This window comes from Rutidosis leptorrhynchoides, chromosome 5, assembly GCF_046630445.1.
Source record: "Rutidosis leptorrhynchoides isolate AG116_Rl617_1_P2 chromosome 5, CSIRO_AGI_Rlap_v1, whole genome shotgun sequence".
Lineage (NCBI taxonomy): Eukaryota > Viridiplantae > Streptophyta > Magnoliopsida > Asterales > Asteraceae > Rutidosis > Rutidosis leptorrhynchoides.
Genome location: NC_092337.1, coordinates 176,612,270 through 176,636,871, shown reverse-complemented (window position 1 = coordinate 176,636,871; position 24,602 = coordinate 176,612,270). Strand labels below are relative to the sequence as shown.

At 35.4% G+C, this 24,602-nt stretch overlaps 1 protein-coding gene across 1 annotated transcript; it reads left to right on the top strand.

Moving 5' to 3' along the window:
- The first annotated feature begins 16,137 nt into the window (after window positions 1-16,137).
- On the top strand, window positions 16,138-18,924 carry LOC139848216 (lipid phosphate phosphatase epsilon 1, chloroplastic-like). Its single transcript, XM_071837947.1, has 4 exons — window positions 16,138-16,497; window positions 17,353-17,605; window positions 17,739-17,812; window positions 18,476-18,924. Exons 1-4 carry the CDS (start codon window positions 16,174-16,176, stop codon window positions 18,701-18,703), a joined length of 879 nt encoding a protein of 292 aa, XP_071694048.1. The 5' UTR covers window positions 16,138-16,173; the 3' UTR covers window positions 18,704-18,924.
- The last annotated feature ends 5,678 nt before the right edge of the window (window positions 18,925-24,602 follow it).

Genomic DNA, 24,602 nt, shown 5'->3' with positions numbered 1-24,602 from the left:
TAAATTATATACTATATTTATTTAGTTTGTGTATGTATTCAGAATGTTTGATATTTATATAGTTATATTAAAATATATTTAAAAATACCTAACATGTTATATATGAATATTTATATAAATTTTGTTAATTTGTGTAAAACATACTTATAACCTTAATAATATTCTTAAAACTTTTAATTTTTATACACATAATTATTTTTAATAACAATGATATAGATAATACTAATAATAAAATTTGTTTTTAATGATAATACTAATAATGATTAATGATAATACTAATAATTATGATGTAAATTTGTTGATAATAATAAATAATCTAACAATACTTAACAACAACAACAACAACAACAACAATAATAATAATAATTATTATAATAATAATAATAATAATAATAATAATAATAATATTAATAATAATAATAATAATAATAATAATAATAATAATAATAATAATAATAATAATAATAAAATGAGTAATAATTAAACTACCTCAATGAAGTAGTCCTTAAAAAAAATGCCCAAGTCCGGGTTTGAACCCGCGACGTCCCGCTAACCCGAAAACATCCCTAACCATCATGCTGCCATATCTATTACGTTTTAATTCACGAATTAATATATATAACTTATGTATCTATCTATTTCTTCTTCTTCATTCTATCCTCACAATTAATCTTATTATCATCATCAATCATAATCATAATTTTTATGATTCATCATCATCATCATCTAATCTATTGTTATCATAATCACTAACGTCTTAACCCACATAAAATCATGATCACAATACCGCCTATCATCATAAAATCATCACCACTTTCATTACCGTTTATCATTCATCTTTAACGTTTATTATCATTATTTTCGTTATCATCTAACTTCATTCCCTTGATCCTTCTTCACCATCAAGCTTCCATTGTTATCTCTTTCTTCGTTCATGATCTCTGAGTCATCATAGTATTGCTAACCATCATCACCCTTCACGACTAAAAATAAAACAAGAAATAAAAGTGCTGCAGTAGCAGTCCATCTGAAGAAAAAAAAAGATTTCAGCCCAACTGTAGGTGTACGGCCCAAAACAACTTTGTGGTTTTAGTTTAGAAATTTGACGGCAGGGAATAAATAAAAAAAAAAATTTGCTGGTATTCCTTTCCTTATCACCATTACCTCATCATCCACCTCCCACATAACTAACTCCACTAATTTGTCTTAAAGTCTTATGATTGTAAATAAGGAATGGGTCCATGTACAAGTGGGTATTCGTTTGTTAATTGTTGACCAAAGAACAAAAGTAGCAGCCACCGATTCCTTTATTACCACATCAATATTATACGCGTAATATTTTCTTTCTCATCATCGTTAACATATTTGTAACGGTATAATCTTTATCTTGTTTGTAGCAATCGAATATAGTAACTGTAAATTACAAATGGGTTTCGGTGTATTGTGGATAACTTAAGTGGTTGTCGACATAAAATAGAAAATATGAATAGCGATGGTTTTGTTTCGGATACAAACAGAATTTGTATGCAGTCGTAGGTAATGGTATCTAATGGTGAGGTTTAATGGTTGCTTGAGGTGTGATTTATAGTGGTGAAACCGGAACATAGAAGGCAGTAATATAGTAGTAGAAATGGGTGGCGTGTGGGTTTCATTGAGTAAGAAAAACAGAAAACAAAAACTTGTAAGTGGTTCGATGAATGGTGGTGAATGGTGGTTCATAATGATGGTTTGAGTGATGGATCAAGGTGGATGTAGGAAGTAAGGAAAGAAATGTGATGCATATTGGATCGGCTGGTTAGACTGTGACTTGACAAGTGGGTGGAAGTGGCGGTTTAAACAACTAAGGTGATGGTGGGTTACAAGTGGTGATTGTGATAATTTGTGATTTTATGCGGGTTAGGTTTCGGTCTAGTGTAGCAACAATATGTATGTGATAGTAGTAGTCTGTGGTTCGGTTTTGGGCTGCAGAAACATTTAAGAGACGATGGTGGTGGTCTTGGGTTTTAACAAGATAGAAATATGAGAGAAAGGGAGAGAGATGGTAGCTATGGTGGTTCTTGTACATGGTGTAAGGCAGCTTCTCAAGGTGAGGGTACTTTGCAAAGATGGAAACCAAAAAGCATAAGGTGGTTTTGAGTTGTTAGTCTAATAGAAAGAAGATAGAATCGATCATAGATGATGGGTTTGAATATGTGTAAAGCATATGTAATGTGTATGCATATATGTAAATGTATATCCATTATTTCAAGTATATCCATTACCTCGCGATGTAACCAAATGTAACGTATTCGTATTCGTCCTTATGGATTAGGACGGGTCGTTATACAAACTTTGACAAATTAAGCTCGAAATCAATTATATTTAATATACTCTCTCTATATATATAAACAGTTTTTAATAGTAAGTTTTACAACATAAATATATTATATATTTTTTAAAAAATAGATTTAATATTATTTTATATATTTACAAGTAGTATTTATATAAATATTTATATACATATATATATATATATATATATATATATATATATATATATATATATATATATATATATATCTATTTACATTTAGTTGTTCTTGAATCGTCGAGAATAGTCGAAGGGTAATTACATTCATAAAATGAGTTCAAAATCTTTGAGACTCAACCTAACAGACTTTGCTTATCATGTCAAAGATATTAAATCGTATCGAGAGTTTGGTTTAAAATTAGTCGAAATTTTCCGGGTCATTACACATCACATGTAAGACATTCTTGTGAATTATATATTCTTTCTTTAAGTTGTAAGATTTCTAACCTAAGTAAGTTATTTTCTTCCTTTAGACTTGTGTTTTTGTCACTTACTTTACTACTCAAGATACACAATTTAGCAAAGTTGTCAATACTAAACTCAAAGGAATTTCGAAGTACCTCATTGTTGGCTTGTCCGACTTGTGATCCTTTGTCGTCATCACTTGGTATGTCAATGGCCATGAGACACGTTTCCTTTCCTTCTTCTTGAGTGTCGTTTTCTTCATCATCCCATGCACCTCCAAGAAAATCCTTTTCTTTCTTTTTTAGGACATTCACTTATTAAGTGATTTGGATCACCACACCTAAAACATTTTCGTACAAACTTTTTCTTGGGATCGAATGGTGTCTTCCTTTGTTCCATTGGAGGGCGAACGTGGTTTCTCGGCCTTCGATAGAATTTCTTAAATGAGCGAACAATAAATGCGAGTTGCTCATCGTCATTGAGAATATCATCATCGTCATCATCAATGTCATATTCATCATGAATCTTAGCCTTTAGAGCGATTGACTTGTTCTTTTCTTTCTTGGCTTTTTCTAACTCATCATCTTTATCTAGGATAACCTCATGTACTTTGAGATTTCCAATGAGTTCATCTAGAGTTAGCTTTTCTGCATTTTTTGATTCGTCAATTGCCGTCACCTTTGGTCTCCATCTTGATGGTAGAGACCTTAAGAACTTACGAACATATTGCTTATCCGTGTAGATTGTACCTAGAGCTTTCAAACTTGAACAAATATTATTAAATCTAGTGTAGGCACTATCTATTTTTTCAAAATCTTCAATAGCAAATTGTTCATATTTAGTTATAAGCAACTCTACTTTATTTTCTATGACTTGTGGGTTTCCATGATGAGTAACCATGATACTATCCCAAATTTCCTTAGCACTACCCATCATAAAAACTCTCTCATATTATTTCCTAGGCATTGCATTAAAAATGGTCATCTTAGCTTCATAGTTTTTGCCTACTTCTATCTTATGTTCCTTAGTCCATTCTTCTTCGGGTATATATATATATTTTAGTTTTCTTATCATCACCAAAATTAAATAGAGCGTGGTCACCTTTAGTAATAATGTTCCAATAGTCTATATCTTTAGAACGGACATACGTTTCAAATCGGTGCTTCCAATAGCAAAATCCTTCATTTTCAAGAAGTGGAGGCCTTTGCATGGAACATCCTTCACTATAGTTCAAGTTCTCAAATTTTTGTTCCATGATCTTAAACTCTAAGATTTGCAAAAATTAGTCTTTATTTTGAACTAGTAATTTTTGACAAAACGTTTAGAGCAACCGCTCTGATACCACTTGTAAGTAACTGGGGGGTGAATAGTTACTTAGTCGATTTTTCAAAAATTTCTTTTAGTTTTGTTGAACTTAAACTTGATATTGTAACAGACTGAAACCCGGGCTAGTTGTAAGTGGACTATTTTGCCCTTAGGGTTTTATTATGTGTTTTAAGTGCTTTTATTTTAATTATTTTATTAGTGTTTTATTATATTTGTGCTGTGACCAGTTTGTGACAAGGGTCCCAGAACATGTTTGTTTATTTTAATTGGACCTCGTTTGGGTTACCTAATCTTGTACGAAAGATTTCAGATAACTGGTAAATACCCGTGTGCGATGGGGTATTGTGTTTTAACACAAATATAAAAGCCTTGACCAGCTCATTTTTGATGTTTCCAGAAAATTCACTTCATCACTCCAGTACCTAACTTTCACTTCTTCAAAAACCCTAATCACTCAATCTCGATTTGGTTCTTAAATTGAGTCAAGAAACTGATTCCTTGTGTTGTTGTGAGTCTATCAAGGTAAGATTTGTCAAATTTCATGTCCAAATCAGTGTGTAAATTGAGTTTGAAGGTGAGTTTTGTTAAAAGTGGGTTTTTGGTCAAAAGTACTTAAATTGATGTTGTTTGAGCATAAAAGTTGTGGGTTTATGTTTCTAAATGTTTAGTGTAAAAGATGTGTTCGGTTTTGGGGTCTTAAACGTGTCCAAAGTCGAGATTTGGTGATTTTGAGTTGAAAACCCGTCACTTTGCTGCTGTTGTAGCTGATGAACTACCTTCGGCCAATGGTCATTGACCATCGACCGATGGTTAGGGAAAATCGGTCGGTAGACAAGACCATCGACCGATGGTGCATGACTTCTGACTAACGGATGTAATTTTGACGATAGACCGATTGGGGGAGACCATCGACCGATGGTGTGTGGACAATCGGCCGATGGATGGGACCATCGACTGATGGTCTTTGGCAGTGAAAATTTGACTAAGTGTTGATTTATAGCCGTTATGCTGTCCGTGTATTTTAAAGATTTTCAGGATGTAAATTTTGAAAGTGCATAAGTGTTAGCGGACGCATTTTTTTAATAATTTGCTATAATTCGCTATCAGTGTGTCTAATCTTGATGGGAACACTATTCTAACTTGGTTTTTGCTGTTCTCAGGAGATAAGGACAAGGAGGAAGCTTAGAAATAATAACTGAGCAGTTGCTGGTAATTGGTGAGTGGGTCTATCTACGGATAGAGTTTAAGTAGCATATCATGCTACTGTGGTTGACTCTTTTACCATGCATAGTGTAGAAATTGTCATGTTAGAATAATATAGTATGCCTGATGTTGTATGTGATTTATGTGTACGATGTGTGAATGGCACCAGTCGGGCCTAGGGAGACTGGAGACTCGAAACCGTGCCTAGGAGAGGTTATAGTCCGTATGAGGTCAGCCGTGCCCAGGAAAGGTTGGGTCCATAGGCTACTGATTGTGGAGTATAGTGTGAATGATGCATCCCCTGCATCTGGATAACTATACTGTAAATTGAGTAGCAGGGACTATCGGTGGACTCAGGCCCGAGCAGCTGAGAGTCGTGTGCTCGTACAAGCCGCCGATCCTCGTATTGTCTTATTGTATGCTAGTTGGTAGTTAGCAAGTGTTGTTGTTAGTATATAGCTTGTGTGTGGCTTAAGCTATATCTGTTAGATAGATTCCATTCACTTAGCGGTGTGCTAATCCCCCACATGTTTCCACCTTTGCAGGTTTAGGTACTGCTAGTCGGGATGGGTATTGATGCAGAAGACATGTTTACTCTGATGTGGAATTTTGTTTTAATAATGTTTTGTAATAACATAACACCGTTGTGTAAACTTAAACTTAATTTCACAGATTAATGTAATGACGTGTCTTGTGTTGTGTTAATTAATAAAGTCTTCCGCTGTGTATTTAAAAAAAATGGCTGGTGTTACAAGTTGGTATCAGAGCATGGTTTGGTAGCAAGTACGTGCGCGTATTTTGTTCCCAAACCCTGAGGCAAGTCAAACATGTCTGTGAGTTTGGGGGCTAAGTGAAAATAGGGTATACGTGTGTTAGTTGTGATTGAACTAACTGTTATCCACTAAGCTTTTGTGTGAGCTGTTTTGTAGCACAGGTATGGCTGATAGAAACGCAACTGGCCCATCCAACCCCGGAACATTCAGAGCACCAGAAGAGGGTGTTGAGTCTGATGATGATCAGAGTAGTTACATCCTCCAGTTAGAAAGCAAGCTAAAAGAGGCTGAAGATAAAATTAATGAGCATGAATTAGCGAGGCATTCTGGAAATGATGATACACCACCTGGATTCCCAACCGCGCAATCCCAAACGATACCTAATGTGCACCAGAACCAGTTTCAGAATCAAATACCTAACCAATACTATATGCCACCACAAAACACTTTTACTTACCAAAATCCCATGATGTTGAACCCATACCAGATGCAAATGTTCCAACAACATTACATGCAACCACCTAAAATATGTACTTATAAGAACTTCCGTGATTGCAAACCCTCCGAGTTTTTTGGAAGTACAGATCCGACTGTAACTCTCAATTAGTTGCGAGAAATTGAAAGGGTATTTGAAGTGTGTCAGTGTGAACCTGAGCTGAAAGTAACATATGCTAGTCGAATGTTGAAAGGTAGGGCTATGATTTGGTGGGATTCTTTGATTTCCAGTATACCGAAAGAACAAGTGAGTATGATCACATGGGAGAAGTTTCATGGGAAGGTGTGTGATCAGTATTGTAATCTGTTTGATATGAACCGAATCAAGACTGAGTTTCTTTGAAATGAAGATGACACCTCAAATGACGATCGATGAGGTAGTAGAGAAGTATATGGATAAACTGAGGTTTGTACAACAATGGGTGCCAGACGAAGCATCTCGTATCTAGCATTTTGTTAATATCATTTTACCAGAGTACCGAACTTTTGTTAGAATGGCTACGTCGTTGTCTCAAGCGGTTGTGATGGCTAAGATGGTAGAAAGTGATGTTCAGGCCGCCAAAAACAGGATGTTTGGTAATGTGCTACCACAAGGTGGGCAAGTATCTGGTCAATCAGAATCTAAATCCAAGAAGTCTAGTGGGTTTAAATCGAGGGGTAAAAGTGGTCAAAGTAGTTCTGGATCCGGATTAGGTAAAGGGAATTGGTGTCACACGTGTCGATCTTCTCACAGTGGTCAGTTTTCTGAGGCTACAAGAAGATGTTTAAAGTGTGGTATTGTTGGGCATGAGTCTTCAGAATGTTCGTATCCGAATAGTGTGTGTTGGAGTTGTCACAAACCAGGGCATCGTGCAGTTAGTTGTCCGTCGAAGAGTGGTAGTTCCGGGGCAGGGTCAGGGGCGCGTTCGGCTTCAGCCGGAGGGTCAACTGCCTCGAGTGGGCAAAAGAGGAAGAACCCTCCAACAGCAGAGGCTAGAGCTTTTCAGATGTCAGTTGAGAATGCTGTGCCAACCGACGAAGTGATCACCGGTATGTTTCTAATCAACTCAATACATGCTTGCGTATTATTTGATTGTGGTGTCAATAGGTGTTTTATGTCCCTAGATTTCTGTACTAAGTTGAAATTACCAGTTACTGTTTTACCCAAGCCGGTTAGTGTAGAAGTAGCCGGTGGTAAGATCACACCCGTCACAACATATGTGTCTGGGGTTTGTATAGAGATCGAAGGGAAGTCTTTCCCGGTGACTTGTTTAGTGTTACCTATTCCTAGCTTTGATGTAATATTAGGAATGGATAGGCTGAGCTCGCTTAGGGCTAATATTAAGTGCGATAGGAAAATGATTACCTTTCGTTCGACCGATGGAACCCGTGTTGTGGCCCGGGGGAGCGGGGCGGGTATAATTTTCCGTTGAAAACCATGATGAAAGCAAAAAAGTCGATGGCAAAGGGTTGTGATTTGTTTCTTGCGTATGTGATTTATGCGAAGAAAGAAAAGAAAACAGTGGCTGATATTCTGGTAGTATCAGAATTTCTCGAAGTGTTCCCAGATGAGTTACCAGGTCTGTCGCCGGTAAGGGAAGTCGAATATAAGATTGAGTTGGTTCCTGGAACAACTCCTGTTGCAAAAGCTCCTTACCAATTAGTGCCATCTGAAATTCGTGAAATGATGTCACAGATTCAAGAGTTATTAGATCGTGGGTTTATCCGACCGAGTTCTTCACCGTGGGGTGCTCCGGTATTGTTTGTTAAAAAGAAAGATGGGTCAATGCGTATGTGTATTGATTATCGTGAATTGAACAAAAGAACAGTGAAAAATAAGTATCCATTACCTCGAATAGACGATTTGTTCGATCAGTTACAGGGTGCTTCATTCTTTTCTAAGATAGACTTACGATCCGGATATCATCAGGTTCGTGTTGCTGAATCAGATATACCGAAAAAAGCGTTCAGAACAAGGTATGGTCATTATGAATTTCTTGTCATGCCGTTTGGGTTGACGAATGTGCCAGCAGTCTTCATGGATCTAATGAATAGAGTGTGTCGTCCATTCTTAGATAAGTTTGTGATTGTGTTTATAGACGATATACTAGTGTATTCAAAGACAGAAAGTGAACATACTGAACATCTGAGACAGGTTTTGAACTTGTTGAAACGTGAGCAACTATTTGCAAAATTTTCAAAGTGTGAATTTTGGTTACGTGAAGTGCAGTTTTTGGGTCATGTGATTTGTGCCGAATGTATAAAGGTTGATCCGATAAAGATAGAAGCGGTAATGAATTGAAATTCTCCGAAGACTCCGACTGAGATTAAGAGTTTTCTGGGATTGGCTGGTTATTATCGCAGGTTTATCAAAGATTTTTCTAAAATAGCTGGTCCGTTGACTAAGTTGACTCGTAAAGATGTAGCCTTTCGATGGACTGATGAACAGGAAAAGGCTTTTTAGATTTTGAAACAGCTACTGTGTCAGGCACCAGTGTTAGCTTTACCAGAAGGTTCAGATGACTTCGTGGTATACTGTGATGCGTCATATGATGGGTTGGGTTGTGTATTAATGCAAAGAGATAAAGTAATCACTTACGCTTCTCGACAGTTGAAAGTTCATGAGAAGAATTATCCAGTGCATGATCTTGAAATGGCTGCAGTAGTGTTTGCTTTGAAACTGTGGAGACACTATTTGTATGGAACCCATTGTGTTATTTGTACAGATCACAAAAGTTTTCAGTATATCTTCTCACAGAAAGAAATGAATGGTGGCAAGAGTTGATCAAAGATTATGATTGTGAAATTAAATACCATCCGGGTAAGGCAAATGTGGTTGCAGATGCGCTAAGTCGTAAAAAGTCAAGTGAAAATGTAAAATTCCTTCGTTTAAATATAACTTCAGATTTGATTAACAGTTTAAGAACCGTACAAGCCTGTGCTTTGGAGGACGAACATATTAAATCTGAACAAATGATCAAACGAAAAGTAGACTTAATTGATGATTCACGTGGACTAAAGAACTCAAACAATCGTGTTTGGGTGCCTAATCTTGGAGATTTGATGGATTTAATCATGACAAAAGCTCACAAATCTAGATTGACAGTACATCCAGGTAGTAATAAGATGTATCATGATTTGAAAATAGTGTATTGGTGGCCAACAATGAAAACATATATTGCCCGTTATGTCGAAAGGTGTCATATTTGTGCTCAAGTGAAGGCAGAACATCAGAAACCTTATGGTTCGTTACGTCAGTTTCAGATTCCAGAGTGGAAATGGGAACATATAACGATGGATTTTGTGACCAAATTACCTCGAACTCAGAAAAGACATGATATGATTTGGGTAATAGTGGATCGTCTAACTAAAAGTGCTCATTTTCTGGCTACTCGTGAAATAGCTTCATTGAGTGAGTTAGCCGAATTGTACGTGAAAGAGATAGTTAGTCGACATGGTGTTCCATTATTGATCATTTCAGACAGAGATTCCAGATTTGTGTCGAATTTTTGGAATAGTCTTCAACAGAATTTGGGTACGCGTGTGAATTTAAGTACAGCTTATCATCCTCAGACAGACAGTCAGAGTGAAAGAACGATACATACTTTGGAGGATATGTTAAGGGCTTGTGTGTTAGAATACGGTGGTTAGTGGGATACACATTTACCGTTGGTCGAATTCGCGTATAATAATTCATATCATTCTAGTATAGGGATGCTGCCCTATGAAATGTTGTACGGTCGTCGTTGCAGAACTCCGACTTGTTGGTTAGAAGCCAGGTAGAAACAGTTTGCAGGTCCCAAAATTGTTCAAATGACAGCTGAAAAAGTTGCAATTGCGAGAGAAAAGTTGAAAGCCGCTAGAGATAGGCAGAAAATGTATACTGATCCGCGTAGACGTCCGGTAACCTTTAATGTGGGTGAACGAGTGTATTTAAAAGTTTCGCCGTGGAAAGGGGTTATCAGATTCGGTAAACATGGTAAGTTAGCACCGAGATTTATTGGTCCATTTCCGATCAGTGAAGTGTTGAATGATCAGACTGTGGTGTTAGATCTTCCGCCAGAGTTAGCCGGTATTCATAATACATTCAACGTATGTTATCTTCATAAGTGCAAAGTCGACGATGAAACGCAACTTCTTCCTTTAAAAGATTTAAGGGTCGACTTGAATAAGAAATTGGTGGAAGATCCGGTCTGTGTAGTTGACTGAAAGGTGACTAAGCTGAGAAGAAAAGAAATTCCGATGGTGTTGATTGAGTGGAAACATAGTTTGGGTTCTAATCTTACGTGGGAGACAGAAGAGTTGATGAAGACTCGTTACCCTCGTTTGTTTGACCAAGACCAAATTCCGAGGACGGAATCTTCTTTAAGGGGGGTGGATTTGTAACAGACTAAAACCCGGGCTAGTTGTAAGTGGACTATTTTGCCCTTAGGGTTTTATTATGTGTTTTAAGTGCTTTTATTTTAATTATTTTATTAGTATTTTATTATATTTGTGTTGTGACCAGTTTGTGACAAGGGTCTCAGAACAGGTTTGTTTATTTTAATTGGACCTCGTTTGGGTTACCTAATCTTGTGCGAAAGATTTCAGATAACTGGTAAATACCCGTGTGCGATGGGGTATTGTGTTTTAACACAAATATAAAAGCCTTGACCAGCTCATTTTTGATGTTTCCAGAAAATTCACTTCATCACTCCAGTACCTAACTTTCACTTCTTCAAAAACCCTAATCACTCAATCTCGATTTGGTTCTTAAATTGAGTCAAGAAACTGATTCCTTGTGTTGTTGTGAGTCTATCAAGGTAAGATTTGTCAAATTTCATGTCCAAATCAGTGTGTAAATTGAGTTTGAAGGTGAGTTTTGTTAAAAGTGATTTTTGGGTCAAAAGTACTTAAATTGATGTTGTTTGAGCATAAAAGTTGTGGGTTTATGTTTCTAAATGTTTAGTGTAAAAGATGTGTTCGGTTTTGGGGTCTTAAACGTGTCCAAAGTCGAGATTTGGTGATTTTGGGTTGGAAACCCGTCACTTTGCTGCTGTTGCAGCTGATAAACTACCTTTGGCTGATGGTCGTTGACCATCGACCGATGGTTAGGGACAATCGGCCGGTGGACAAGACCATCGACCGATGGTGCATGACTTCTGACTAACGGATATAATTTTGACGATAGACCGATTGGGGGATACCATCGACCGATGGTGTGTGGACAATCGGCCGATGGATGGGACCATCGACGATGGTCTTTGGCAGTGAAAATTTGACTAAGTGTTGATTTATAGCCGTTATGCTGTCCGTGTATTTTTAAGATTTTCAGGATGTAAATTTTGAAAGTGCACAAGTGTTAAGCAAGAAAATTTTAGCGGACGCATTTTTTTAATAATTTGCTATAATTCGCTGTCAGTGTGTCTAATCTTGATGGGAACACTATTCTAACTTGGTTTTTGCTGTTCTCAGGAGATAAGGACAAGGAGGAAGCTCAGAAATAATAACTGAGCAGTTGCTGGTAATTGGTGAGTGGGTCTATCTACGGATAGAGTTTAAGTAGCATATCATGCTACTGTGGTTGACTCTTTTACCATGCATAGTGTAGAAATTGCCATGTTAGAATAATATAGTATGCCTGATGTTGTATGTGATTTATGTGTACACTGTGTGAATGGCACCAGTCGGGCCTAGGGAGACTGGGGACTCGAAACCGTGCCTAGGAAAGGTTATAGTCCGTATGAGGTCAACCGTGCCCAGGAGAGGTTGGGTTCATAGGCTACTGATTGTGGAGTATAGTGTGAATGATGCATCCCCTGCATCTGGATAACTATACTGTAAATTGAGTAGCAGGGACTATCGGTAGACCCAGACCCGATCAGCTGAGAGTCGTGTGCTCGTACAAGCTGCCGATCCTCGTATTGTCTTATTGTATGCTAGTTGGTAGTTAGCAAGTATTGTTGTTAGTATATAGCTTGTGTGTGGCTTAAGCTATATCTGTTAGATAGATTCCATTCACTTAGCGGTGCGCTAATCCCCCACATGTTTCCCCTTTGCAGGTTTAGGTACTGCTAGTCGGGATGTGTATTGATGCAGAATACATGTTTGACAACCCTACTCTGATGTGGAATTTTGTTTTAATAATGTTTTGTAATAACGTAACACCATTGTGTAAACTTAAAATTAATTTCACGGATTAATGTAATGACGTGTCTTGTATTGTGTTTATTAATAAAGTCTTCCGATGTGTATTTAAAAAAAAAATGGCTGGTGTTACAGATATAGTGTGATTTGAAATGTTTGTTCTCTAATAATGCTAACAATACAAATATATGATAAATTGTAATCAAAAGATAAGGGAAGAGAGAACAAACACAACGACTTATAGTGGTTCGGGAAGATGTTAACTAATCTTCCTTAATCCACTCCTCAATTCTATGAATTGAGATTTTTCTTCACTATGATACTCCAAACTCGGTGGAGTGTCCGGATACAACACTAGTACTTCGATAAGCCGCACCTTGTGAACTCTTACGTCCCTTTGAAGACCTCACAAACACCTATAGCTCTTACCACAAGATCCTAATGAACTATCCTAGTGAAAACACAACTATCCTCTAGATCCCTTTAAGAAGATAGTTTACAAGTAAACTTACAACTTTAATCTTACAAGTACTTTTGCTAGAATCACTCCAAAAGATTACAAATTAATTTTAAGAATGATATCAGTAAGTATGAGAAAATATGAGTGCAAGAGGTGAGTCTTCAAATGCTTCAAGGCTTGGCTTTTATAGAAAATAGAAATCTGCCTGAAAGTCATACGGCTCACTGCACGATCGATCGTGGTTCGACCGTGTACCTCTGACATCTGATTCTTATGGCCGTTTTTGTTCTTTGAAAATTGTCAGTTTCCCTTGTTGAATAGCTGCAACTAAAGGCCAATTACTTCTGAAATTATCCTCATTACCCTTTATGTTTTGGACATAAGCTTGGAAGTTGACATGTCCTTTAAAGAAGAAAGTCTTCAATCTTTGACCATTTGTCATTAATTACCAAAAGGGGTAATTGTAGATTTTTGTCTCTTGACAAACCATTATCTTCCAAAAGCTTCATCAACTCTTCTTAATTACTTGTCATTTAGCTTATGGTAGTATCTTGCCCTTTAGAACATTGTTACAACTTAGATGGACTAGTTTGAATCTAGTTTGAACATAATGATTCTTGTTACATCTTGACTAGACTTGAACTAATTACATTCTCATACAAATAATGATACATAGAACTAATGGGAGAGCAACTATTTAATTGGGAATTTAATGACTATTATTGGTATGTTTAAATGACACTATGCATTAGGATAAAGAGATACGACACTTGAGTGTTTTAGCCTAAATCAAGCTTAAAGTGTCATTAAGATGTCATTAGGTGTGATTAGTAGAAATTAACATCTTTTGGTTCAAAACTCTTTTGACATCAAAGAGGAAAACTATTATAAGCATGTTTAAAAAAGTTTTGTAAATTATAGATGTCGGGAACTAGTCAAACTTTATTTGATCAAGATTGGTAACAGAGAAAACTGCGGTCAGGCTGCGGTCGTCCGTGAAGTCAGCCGTAGATTTACAGTTTTAGAAAAACTTGAACTCGTTGATACAGGACACACACGGTTGGTTTCACGGTCGACCGTAGTACATCCGTGTATCGTTTTTACCAAGATAATTATTTATGTGTTGGTGTTTTGCTAGAGATAGTTTAGGCTTATGAACTCATGTCGTCCTACATACGATTAACTACTAGGTTCTTGTGTGTCATCATCAAAACAAAGTGATTAACCTTTGAATATTATGATTTGAATCTTAACCAACACACTCCACACCCTCGATTATAGCTGATAAAGATTCCACCACAACTATAAACTAATAAATGAAGATTTGGGATTTCACCACAATGTTTGATAAAGAAACACCACAAACACTGATAAAAAAACCACTCGTAGTCACCGAAATCAAAGATTCGTAAGCACGCAGAGGTTTTAGTAAATAGATAAGTTCTATCAAACTTTTTCATTCATCATCAACTATCTTTTACAATGATAATCAGCCTCTATTTATAGAGGAAACATAACAACTAATTCTAAATAAGACAAAAACATAAAAAGAAAAAAGAGACAAAAAGGACAATCATTTACAAATCAACCAATAAGAACTAAAGACACAATCTGAAATATAGAGAAAACATAACAGCTAATTCTAAATAAGACAAAAACATAAAAAGAAAAAAGAGACAAAAAGGACAAGCATTTACAAATCAGCCAAAAAGAACTAAAGACACAATCTGAAAAAGCCTGCCACTTTGTAATGCTCTTTCCATGATAAAAAAACATGCAATGATAAATGAGAATCTTTCTTAGACAACCCAACATTCTAGAACAACCACACGTGTAAAGCACATGACTTGAGATGGTTTATTGAATTGAAATAGTTTCGAACGTTTCCAAAGTATAAGTGCTCGTGGAAGATTGTTCAGCTTGTTGGTCTTCATCGTCGAAAGCTGGCTGGTTTAACTTATCATTTCGAGCTGGTTGAGCTTCGTCGCCTCGAACTGGTTGGTCTGAGCATTCAGAGATAGGTGATCGTTACTTCCACAGCTGATTAGGCATCAAAGATCAGTGCTGGCCCAACATTAATTATAAGAGCTGAGTGAACTAACTTTCATCGTGCTGAGTGATTAGGTTTTAGACCAAGTAAAACTTATGCTGGTTGAACTATCACTTTTATGTGTCGTATCTAAAGCTTCATCATGCTGGTTGAACTAATTAGCTTCTATTGGTTCTTCTCTTGGTCGAACTAACAACTTATGCTGGTTCTTTTGCCGGTTGAACTAACTTCATTGGAAGTTGCCTATTAAGTAACCTTTAAAGCTGAAAGTTAATCATATGTTCTTTGAGCTGGCTGTTGTTGAGTTGGCTGTTGTTGAGCTGGTTCAACTTGTTGCTGGCTCTTCATTGATCATTCACGTTGTGGTGGTTTAACTTGATGCTAGCCCTTCTTTTTTTTTTTTTTTTTTTTTTTTTTAAAGACAAACTCACACACACCATTAACACGAATATTTACAACTACGAATATGTCCCAAGTGGGACTTGAACCCTCAACCTCTTGGTTGGAGGGCCACCACGATACCGCTGGGCCAAATGCCTTTCTTTAAGTTGATTCAACTTTGTGCGGACTCTTTTTCATGACAGCTCACTCTTAAGATGCACCATCTTCTTACCCTTCAATGATGAGTAAACTTAACCAGATCACTCATGACATATCCTTCTAATGCAGAAGATAATTGATGAATACACAAGGATTCAATTATATTTTAAATAAATTCAAGTTTGTCATTTTAAAATTTGGAGCTCGTTGTCACATATGCATTAAATAAACGTTAATGGAGTCTAAATGTGAATTCGATCCCTAGTCAAAACTAACATACGTGAACTGGACCTGGTACCTAATTAAAACAATGAGTAAATATAATGTAATGTAGCTACTATACATAATTACACATACGCTCAATTTTAAAGTATATGTCGAGTCTAACAAGTAACATGTGCAATTATTTTGTTTAAAAAGTTATAACCTCTCGTTCACAAAGTCAAAATGTAACCGTCTATAATCCATGTCGATCTCCTGCTCACCTCTTCTAACAAATTTCATAAACCCACCAATCTCGAACAAATTTCTCAACTTCAAAATTCATCGCAAAACCCCCTTTTATAATCCCGCTATTCGCACTTCAAAAATACCTGAAATTGTTCGTCGGAGATCTTCTGTACTCAAAAAACCGATGGCAGCTGAGTCGATTGAAACTGGTATCGTTGGAAGTGATGAACATCCTGAAGTTGCTGCGCTTGAACAAGAAGCTTTGATTGATAAAAATAGTGGTGTTGGTGTGTCATTTCATCGAACACCTGGTGGGCTACACATTTTTTTTAATCGTTCGGTTGGTACTTTTTTTTTTTTTTTTTTTTGTTATAAATTACTACGTATGAATTAATTAATAGTTTAGTACTTCTATGAACACCGATTATTGGGGGGTGATTAGTGTTTCCGGATATATCCAACTGGTACCCGAATTCTATGGTGTATTTCAACTTGAACTGAAATCTATTATTGGGGAATTGATTTCAATTAAAACATACTTTTTTGAAGTTGAATGCATTTCCTAACTCCTTTTTGGGAAAAATGTATTTTTTTTTATTATTATTATTATTATTATTTTTTTTTTTTTGATTTTGAATGCTAAATGGATTTTAGTCAAGCTTCAAAATTGTGATAGGTTTTGGCTATTTGAAGAGGAATTGGCAACATAGATAAAGTTGTACAATACTAAGGCCAAATTGGAATGGAGATAGCTTTTAACTTTTATGAAAATTCTCATATTTAATAAAAAAAACTTAGTTCGGAAAAAAGAGCTTAAAGCTTTTAAAATGGAGGGAAAAAGCTAAAAGCTTATAGAACTGGCATTTGAGAAAAAGCTCATAGCTTTTTGTCATTTTACTCTTTATTTTAAAAATTTCAGCTACTCTGTCAAACACCTAAATACATATAAAAAGTTAGCAGCTGCAAGCTACAAGCTACAAGCTACCAGCTAAAAGTTACCAGCTTTTAGCTATCAGTGCCAAACATACCCTCGGTATAAATTGAAACATTACAACCATAACAATACATATATGATTGAGTGATCAAGTTTGAACAACAGGACTTTTGACCTTTTAATGATATAACTTAATATAGTTTTTTTTTTTTTTTTTTTCATGATTTAGAGTTCTAATGAAATCCATTAAACTGATTACAGAGCAAATGGATTGTTGCTGCAAGTTTTGGTGGATTTGTTCTTTTGAGGCATGATGCTCTTGCATTATGGGCTGCAACAGGGGCCGTTTTAAATGTTCTGCTATCAGTCACTTTGAAGCAGGTTTTAAAACAAGAACGGCCTGTTTCCGATGTGAATTCAAGAGATGGATTGTCCTCTTCGCATGCCCAATACGGAATGCCATCTTCGCATGCCCAATCCATTTTTTTCATGGTTGTGTTTTTTATTCAGTGGGGTATGTATTACTTCAACTTGTTTGTATTCAGACTTCTTTAAGACTTCGTCCTGTGAGGAACATTTATAAAATCTAACATTTTTAACAAATTCTAATATTTTTCTTAATGATTTCTGTATGCTTATTATGACAGTGGTTAAATCGCAAGGATTGAATGGAGGCACGGCTATTCTAAACATGTTTGTTCTGGCGCTCGGTTCATATTTTGTATGTAGACTTCTCGTTATATCTTCATTTATCTCAACTCGTTTATATGAAATGGGCCTATTTAAGTTGTGTATCATGGGTTCAGGGTCAAACAAGTAAATTTGAAATGACTGGCTTTTCATACGGAACTTCTAATCTAAAATGGGTTGAAAATATTGCCTAAATCATATTTAAATAAATAAACGTAGAAGGTCTTCCCTATTCGGGCTACTTGGGAGGGCGAGTAACTGATGTACGCAGCCCAGCAAGATTACTCCCTGGCTGTTTCCAACCCATCCCTGGCCACCACTAAATATTCGTCATAGACAGGATTCGAACTTGAGACCTCTTGCAAGGAACTCGGGGCCCCAACATCTGGGCTATCTAGTGATGGTTTTACCTTTTTACCTTTTACCATATTGAAATGTGTTAAAATTTAATTAATCATATCTAATATAATAATTGTTTGTAAAATAAACAAAATATCGTAATAAAATCTGCTGAATGGCCAACCCGACCCATTTTGACCAGAACCTGTTGTGATGGATTAGCCAACCGGTCTTGCTAAACACTCGAAGCTGAATCAAATTGTAAATGCACATCAGAACAATTTTTATTATCTCTTTAGTTCATGAAAGATGACAATCGTTTTCTTTATTATCTCATTTTTGTTAATTTATGCAGTCATGGCTACGATCATTTTTACGTTATCACACTACCAGTCAAGTTATCGTTGGTGCAGTTGTGGGGTCGATCTTTTCGGTATTATGGTTATGGACATGGGAAGCAATTGTTCATAAGGCGTATAATTCCAGTTTGTGGGCTCGAATCTTTGTTACTGTTGGAGGTGCTTGTTTCTGCGTAGCATTTTTAATGCATGTCATTCAACATTGGATGAAAGGTGAGGATTAATGGATAATGTTTTGCATTTTTCGATTGTTCGACATGATCCAAGGATTGTAGTACAGTTGTAGGCATCATATACACTCATGCTCCATGAGAATCACAACAATTTTAGTAATTATTCCTTTAATCTCTTGTGAAGAGATACAAATTATTTTGATATTTGTTATAAATAAATAATGGTATTTCATAATGGTTGGAGATAAAATATTCGATTTTTTAGACTTTAATATGTTGTACTCTTGCATTTTAAGCTGCAATTTTTGGGTCAAGTGATTCTACGCTTATTGGGTTATTTGGGTCGACATGTATCTGCTTAAGCATTAGGCATTGAAATAATAGAAATAACCCTACTTATGAACGTGATAAATAATAACCGTGCTCTAATAAGAATTTGGATTAATCTTGTTAGCCTGTATAACTCGATTAACCTTTTAATCCCTATTAACCTCAAATTTAATAAATTTAATGGATTCAATGTATTTCTTATGTACCTATATCCGGCCTTGGTTCAAGATTTCAACTTGATTTGGCCTCGGCCCCTACTTTTGTAATGATGAATTAAGATGAAAATTATGATACCAACATGCTCATTCAAAGATAGGTGAACAGCGCTAATGATCAATTTAGTAGGGGTGAATTCGGGTTTGGGCTTCTTGGGTTTCCAGATGTTTGGATTCAGAGTTTGGTTGTGAGTTTTTAGGTTATGTTTTGAGATTTAGTGTTGTGGGGTTCGGCGAAATGTCGGTGTCAGGTCTAATTTGTTTGTAGAGGCGAAGCGAGGGTTATGTCGTCAATGTTTGGGTTTGGTCGGTGCTCGAGATATCAATGGTTATATGCATGGATGTTGGTAGTGTTTTTACAAGTTTCCTTCCCTCGTGGCGTTTGGTGATGTGATGCATTGGTTTCTGAAAAGAGTTTACCACCGCCTGCATATTCCACTGACTTTGTCCTCTTTGAAAGAAAAAAGGGTGCTATTTAACGGCGGTAGGGGGTGCATCCTTACTTTTCCTAGCTATTGGTTGGTTTATAGTTGGGTTGGACTTCGGTTTCATCGGATGTTCACAGGTTGCCTTCGATCAATATGTTCTGCGGCGTTTTTCTGATGAAGCTCTCGGCTTATGGTGCTTGAACTCGAGTGGTTAGATGTCAATTGGTTGTATTGTTATGTTTGTTGTTTGACTTTCAATGTTGATTTGAATATGGTTAGTCTTATTAGTTGGTAAAATTAGATCACAGTTAATTTGTTGTTACTATAGTAGTGAAATTTGATCATTGGATTTATTCAAAGAGACCACTATGGATGTCTCACGTGTAACTCAATTTTATCATCAGACCGCATCTATTTAATTTTCTATACTTCAAAAAAAAAAAAAAATAATAATAATAATAATTTAGTACTACAACTTATTTTTTGGATTTACCTGAGTTTCCGACTCCCTTTCAGAACTGACTAATCTCAAGTCGAATATTCGTCTTGCAAGCAGCTCTGAGTAATTACGGATAAACCTTCATTGTCAAAGAGGGTTTATATTTCTTAATAATTGCCCTTAATTTTGTACTACAAAACTTTGTGTGTAATAGTCAACAATATGTATATTTAGAATAGATAGTCAACATATGTATTCTTAGTATAGATAGTCGACACATTTACTTGATGTATATCTCGTCCTTATTTTGTGGCATCATTGTAATCATTTCCATTTATAGCCGATCCTCTTGCTGTACATATAGTCGATTGACATAATACAATAATCATCAAGGAATTATCATATTCTTTATGGTATCACGAGTCTCCCTCATCTGCTTCTTTTTTGCTGTCATTCTATTCAACCCTACAATGTCAGAAACTAACAAAATTCATCCCGCAATCACTATAAACAATATCCGAAATTTCATTCCGGTCACCCTTGAAATGGAAAACATTCATTAACTACTTGGGCTAAGTTATTTAAAATCCATTGCACCGCCTTCAATGATCTTGATCACATCATACCTCCTAAATCGGCCACTTCCTCCACTGAAACTGCTACTGATTCATCTTAAAACAATCAATCTCCAGCGTTATGGGCACGATTGGATGTCGTCGTGCTTCAATGGATTTACGGTACTATCTTGGGTACACTCCTCCAAACTATTTTCCCTGGTTCAACTGCTCAGCAAACCTGGGATCGTCTGAAAAGCCTCTTCCCTGGTTCAACTGCTCAGCAAACCTGTGTCGTTAGGTCGCAAAACGTCAGGATCAGTTGCCAAAAGGGAGTAATGGCTTTATTATTTATATTTAGCTGGGTTTCCTAGTTATATTTCACCTACTTGTCTTCCTTTTAACGAGTAAGTGATAAGTATAACTTAGGTTCGTACTTTTGTATGTTTGCTTAGTAATTTATGTGGGACAAAAGTACCTAAATAGTTAACCCTAGCGGCAAGTAGTGATAGATTAAACTTAACTAAGGTAATATAAAATATAAAGATAAAAAGGGATAGGTATGAAGAATAGGATACTGATGCAGAATTGTCAAAAGAGTTCAACTTCCTAGAATGAACATTAAACCTCAATTAATCGGGTTAAGAACCTAATCAATTTGTCACTAAGAGTTTACGCTTTGAAGATTCTGGCTAAGAGGAATATCCCTACTCCCAACGTTGAAAGGACCCGTTCATATACATTATAAACGTTCATAATAGTTGATTTCATCGCGAGGTACTTGACCTCTATATGATACATTTTACAAGCATTGCATTCATTTTTAAAAGACAAACTTTCATTTTATCGAAAGTTGAAGGCATGCATACCATTTCATAATGTATCCAACTATAATTGACTTAATAATAATCTTGATGAACTCAACGACTCGAATGCAACGTCTTTTGAAATATGTCATGTATGACTCCAAGTAATATCTCTAAAATGAGCAAATGCACAGCAGAAGATTTCTTTCATACCTGAGAATAAACATGCTTTCAAGTGTCAACCAAAAGGTTGGTGAGTTCATAGGTTTATCATAAAACAATAAAATTCATCATTTTGATAGACCACAAGATTTAAATGCTGCATGGTACAAATGGGCCCGAATCCTATACCCACCTGTAATGTACATGCGATATCTTTTAAATACAGTACACCTTTCTCGTGTACGAAATCCTTTTTCATAAATCTTAGTAACCGTACACATATCTCGTGTACAAAATATAATACACATAACCTGTGTATAAAAATCGTTCTCTCGATACAATACATTCACAACAATTAGTGGCAATTATCATGTCCACATAATTCAATGGTGGCAATTATCATGTCCACATAATTCAATGGTGGCAATTATCATGTCCACATAATTCAATGGTGGCAATTATCATGTCCACATAATTCAATAATAATCCGCAGAACTTCTGTCTGCATAATAATTCATTCGAGGAATGTTTTGCTTGTGTCTATCTCGTCAAACATTTATAAAAGCATTTCATGTATTCGCAGTTCAAAAATATATTTCAAAAGCATTTAATAAAGCAGTTATAAATACAGCGCATGTATTCTCAGTCCCAAAAATGTAAAGAGTAAAAGGAAATCAAATGAACTCACGATACGATATTTTGTCGTAAAAATATGCATACGACGGAACTGAACAATGCAAGGTTGGCCTCGGATTCACGAACCTATATCAATTGTATATCTATTAAAACATATAATGGAGATCACATAATTTCATTTATTAATATATATTATTTATATATTTGTGGTTATTTGGAATTTATAATAAATTCCTTTTAAAAACGTATACTTATATTATATCTTAAATTACATGTTATATATAGTTATTCGTTAAAATGATAATTTTGTTAATAATGATTTACTAATAATAATAATAATAATAATAACTTTATTAATAATGATAATACTAATAATAAAAATGATAATGATAATCTTTAATAATAATAATAAGTTATTTCATTTTTTTATGAAAACAATAATATTGATAATAATACTTATATTCCTAAAAATGATATGATAATAATAATAATAATAATAATAATAATAATAATAATAATAATAATAATAATAATAATAATAATAATAATAATAACAATAATAATAATAATAATAATAATAATAATAATAATAAAAATAATAATAATAATAATAATAATAATAATAATAATAATAATAATAATAATAATAATAATAATAATAATAATAATAATAATAATAATAATACTACCTCAAAGGAGTAGCTCTTAAAAAATATGCCCAAGTCCGGGTTTGAACCCGTGACGTCCCGCTAACCCGATAACATCCTTAACCATTTGTCTGTTTATTATTTTCTCTTTTAATACCTAAACTAAATCTTTTACCCTTTATTTCTGTCATCTCCTTCTTCATTATCTAACCCTCATCATTTTCCATGATCATGTATCATCATGCAATCATCATTATCATCATACATCTTATTCACGCATCATCATTATGATATTCATACAATCATCATTATGATCATTTCCATCATATAAATCATAACCCTAATATCAATATTATAAGCGGGTCATAATCATCATCACATGAGGTATTACGTACACTTCATCATTCTCCATTTCCTTTGGCCAATAGCGAGTTAATCACCCAAATTTACACCAGTCCAATTATCACTCACAGCCTACTAGTTCATTGTATTAGTAATATGGCCCATTCATGGTAAAACTCCTAGCTCATCATCTAAATCCTCAAATTTCGTTTTCAGGCAATGATCCTACCATAATATCATAACTATCATTACTAAATTCATTTTGCTTATATACTATCCTATTGCCATCCATAATAACGTCACAACAATTAAAAAAAAAACATTGTGACCATCAACCTCATGATTCCACTATGGTCGGCCACTTTATCATTGCTTTTGTATTGTGATTATTTGAGTGGGCCGTGGGTTGTGACAATCTAAACCGACACTTCACACTCAATCTTAAATATCAAATTGTCATGTTCAATTTTCTTAATAATCCTCGTGATTCCTCCTTTCATCTGTATCATTAATCTTCTTTGTATTATTCTCGTAATCATAGCATCATCCTATCATCATCAATATGCCTTCATCATCATAGTATCATATCATCACCCTTCCTTCTATGCATCTTGTAAAAAAAAAAATTAAGTGTTGCTGTAGAAACAGTTGGTAACGAGTGAGTCCCAACCTCATCGGCCAAAAAGAAAACGACACCAAGGCCCAACAGAAAATCACCTTGGCCCAACAGCAAATAAACTAGTCCATGATAATCCTAAATATAATTCGGTTCTTGTAGTTTTAATAATCTAAGCAACCCATATCCTAAAAACAAATTCGTGGGGTTAGAGTGCGGTTGGAGAATTCGACCAAGATAGAAAAGAAACAAATACCCGATGGTGTCCAGCTGGATAAACGTTTTCAGCAATCTACTCCTAAAATCATGCCACGAGAAGTTGGCAAGTGGGGAAAAAATATGTCGGCACTTTTATCTCTTCAATTGAAATGGCATAATCACTTGCTTACTTTACAGCTCACCAATTCCACAACATACCCTTTACATAAAACAATTTAATGGACTAGTAAATGATTTGAATGGGTTGGACCCTACTGCAACTTAATACTATAACGAAACCATACAACATTATTTAACCATTTAGTAAGTGGGTATGTGTGTGTGTGGCGAGTTTAAAAAAATATGATATATGGGCAGCAGTAGCAACCGAAAGGGTGGGATAATAGTGGTGTTTTGGGTCAATGATTTGTGGGTTCAAGGTGGTTTTCAAGATTTGAAAACTAGAGACACATACAATAACTTTTGATGATCGTGGTGCAGTCAAATTTTCCTTTGTGGTTCTATCGAGACAGACAGAAGCAGTAGCAGTACAGTAACCGTACCTTATCGTATGAGT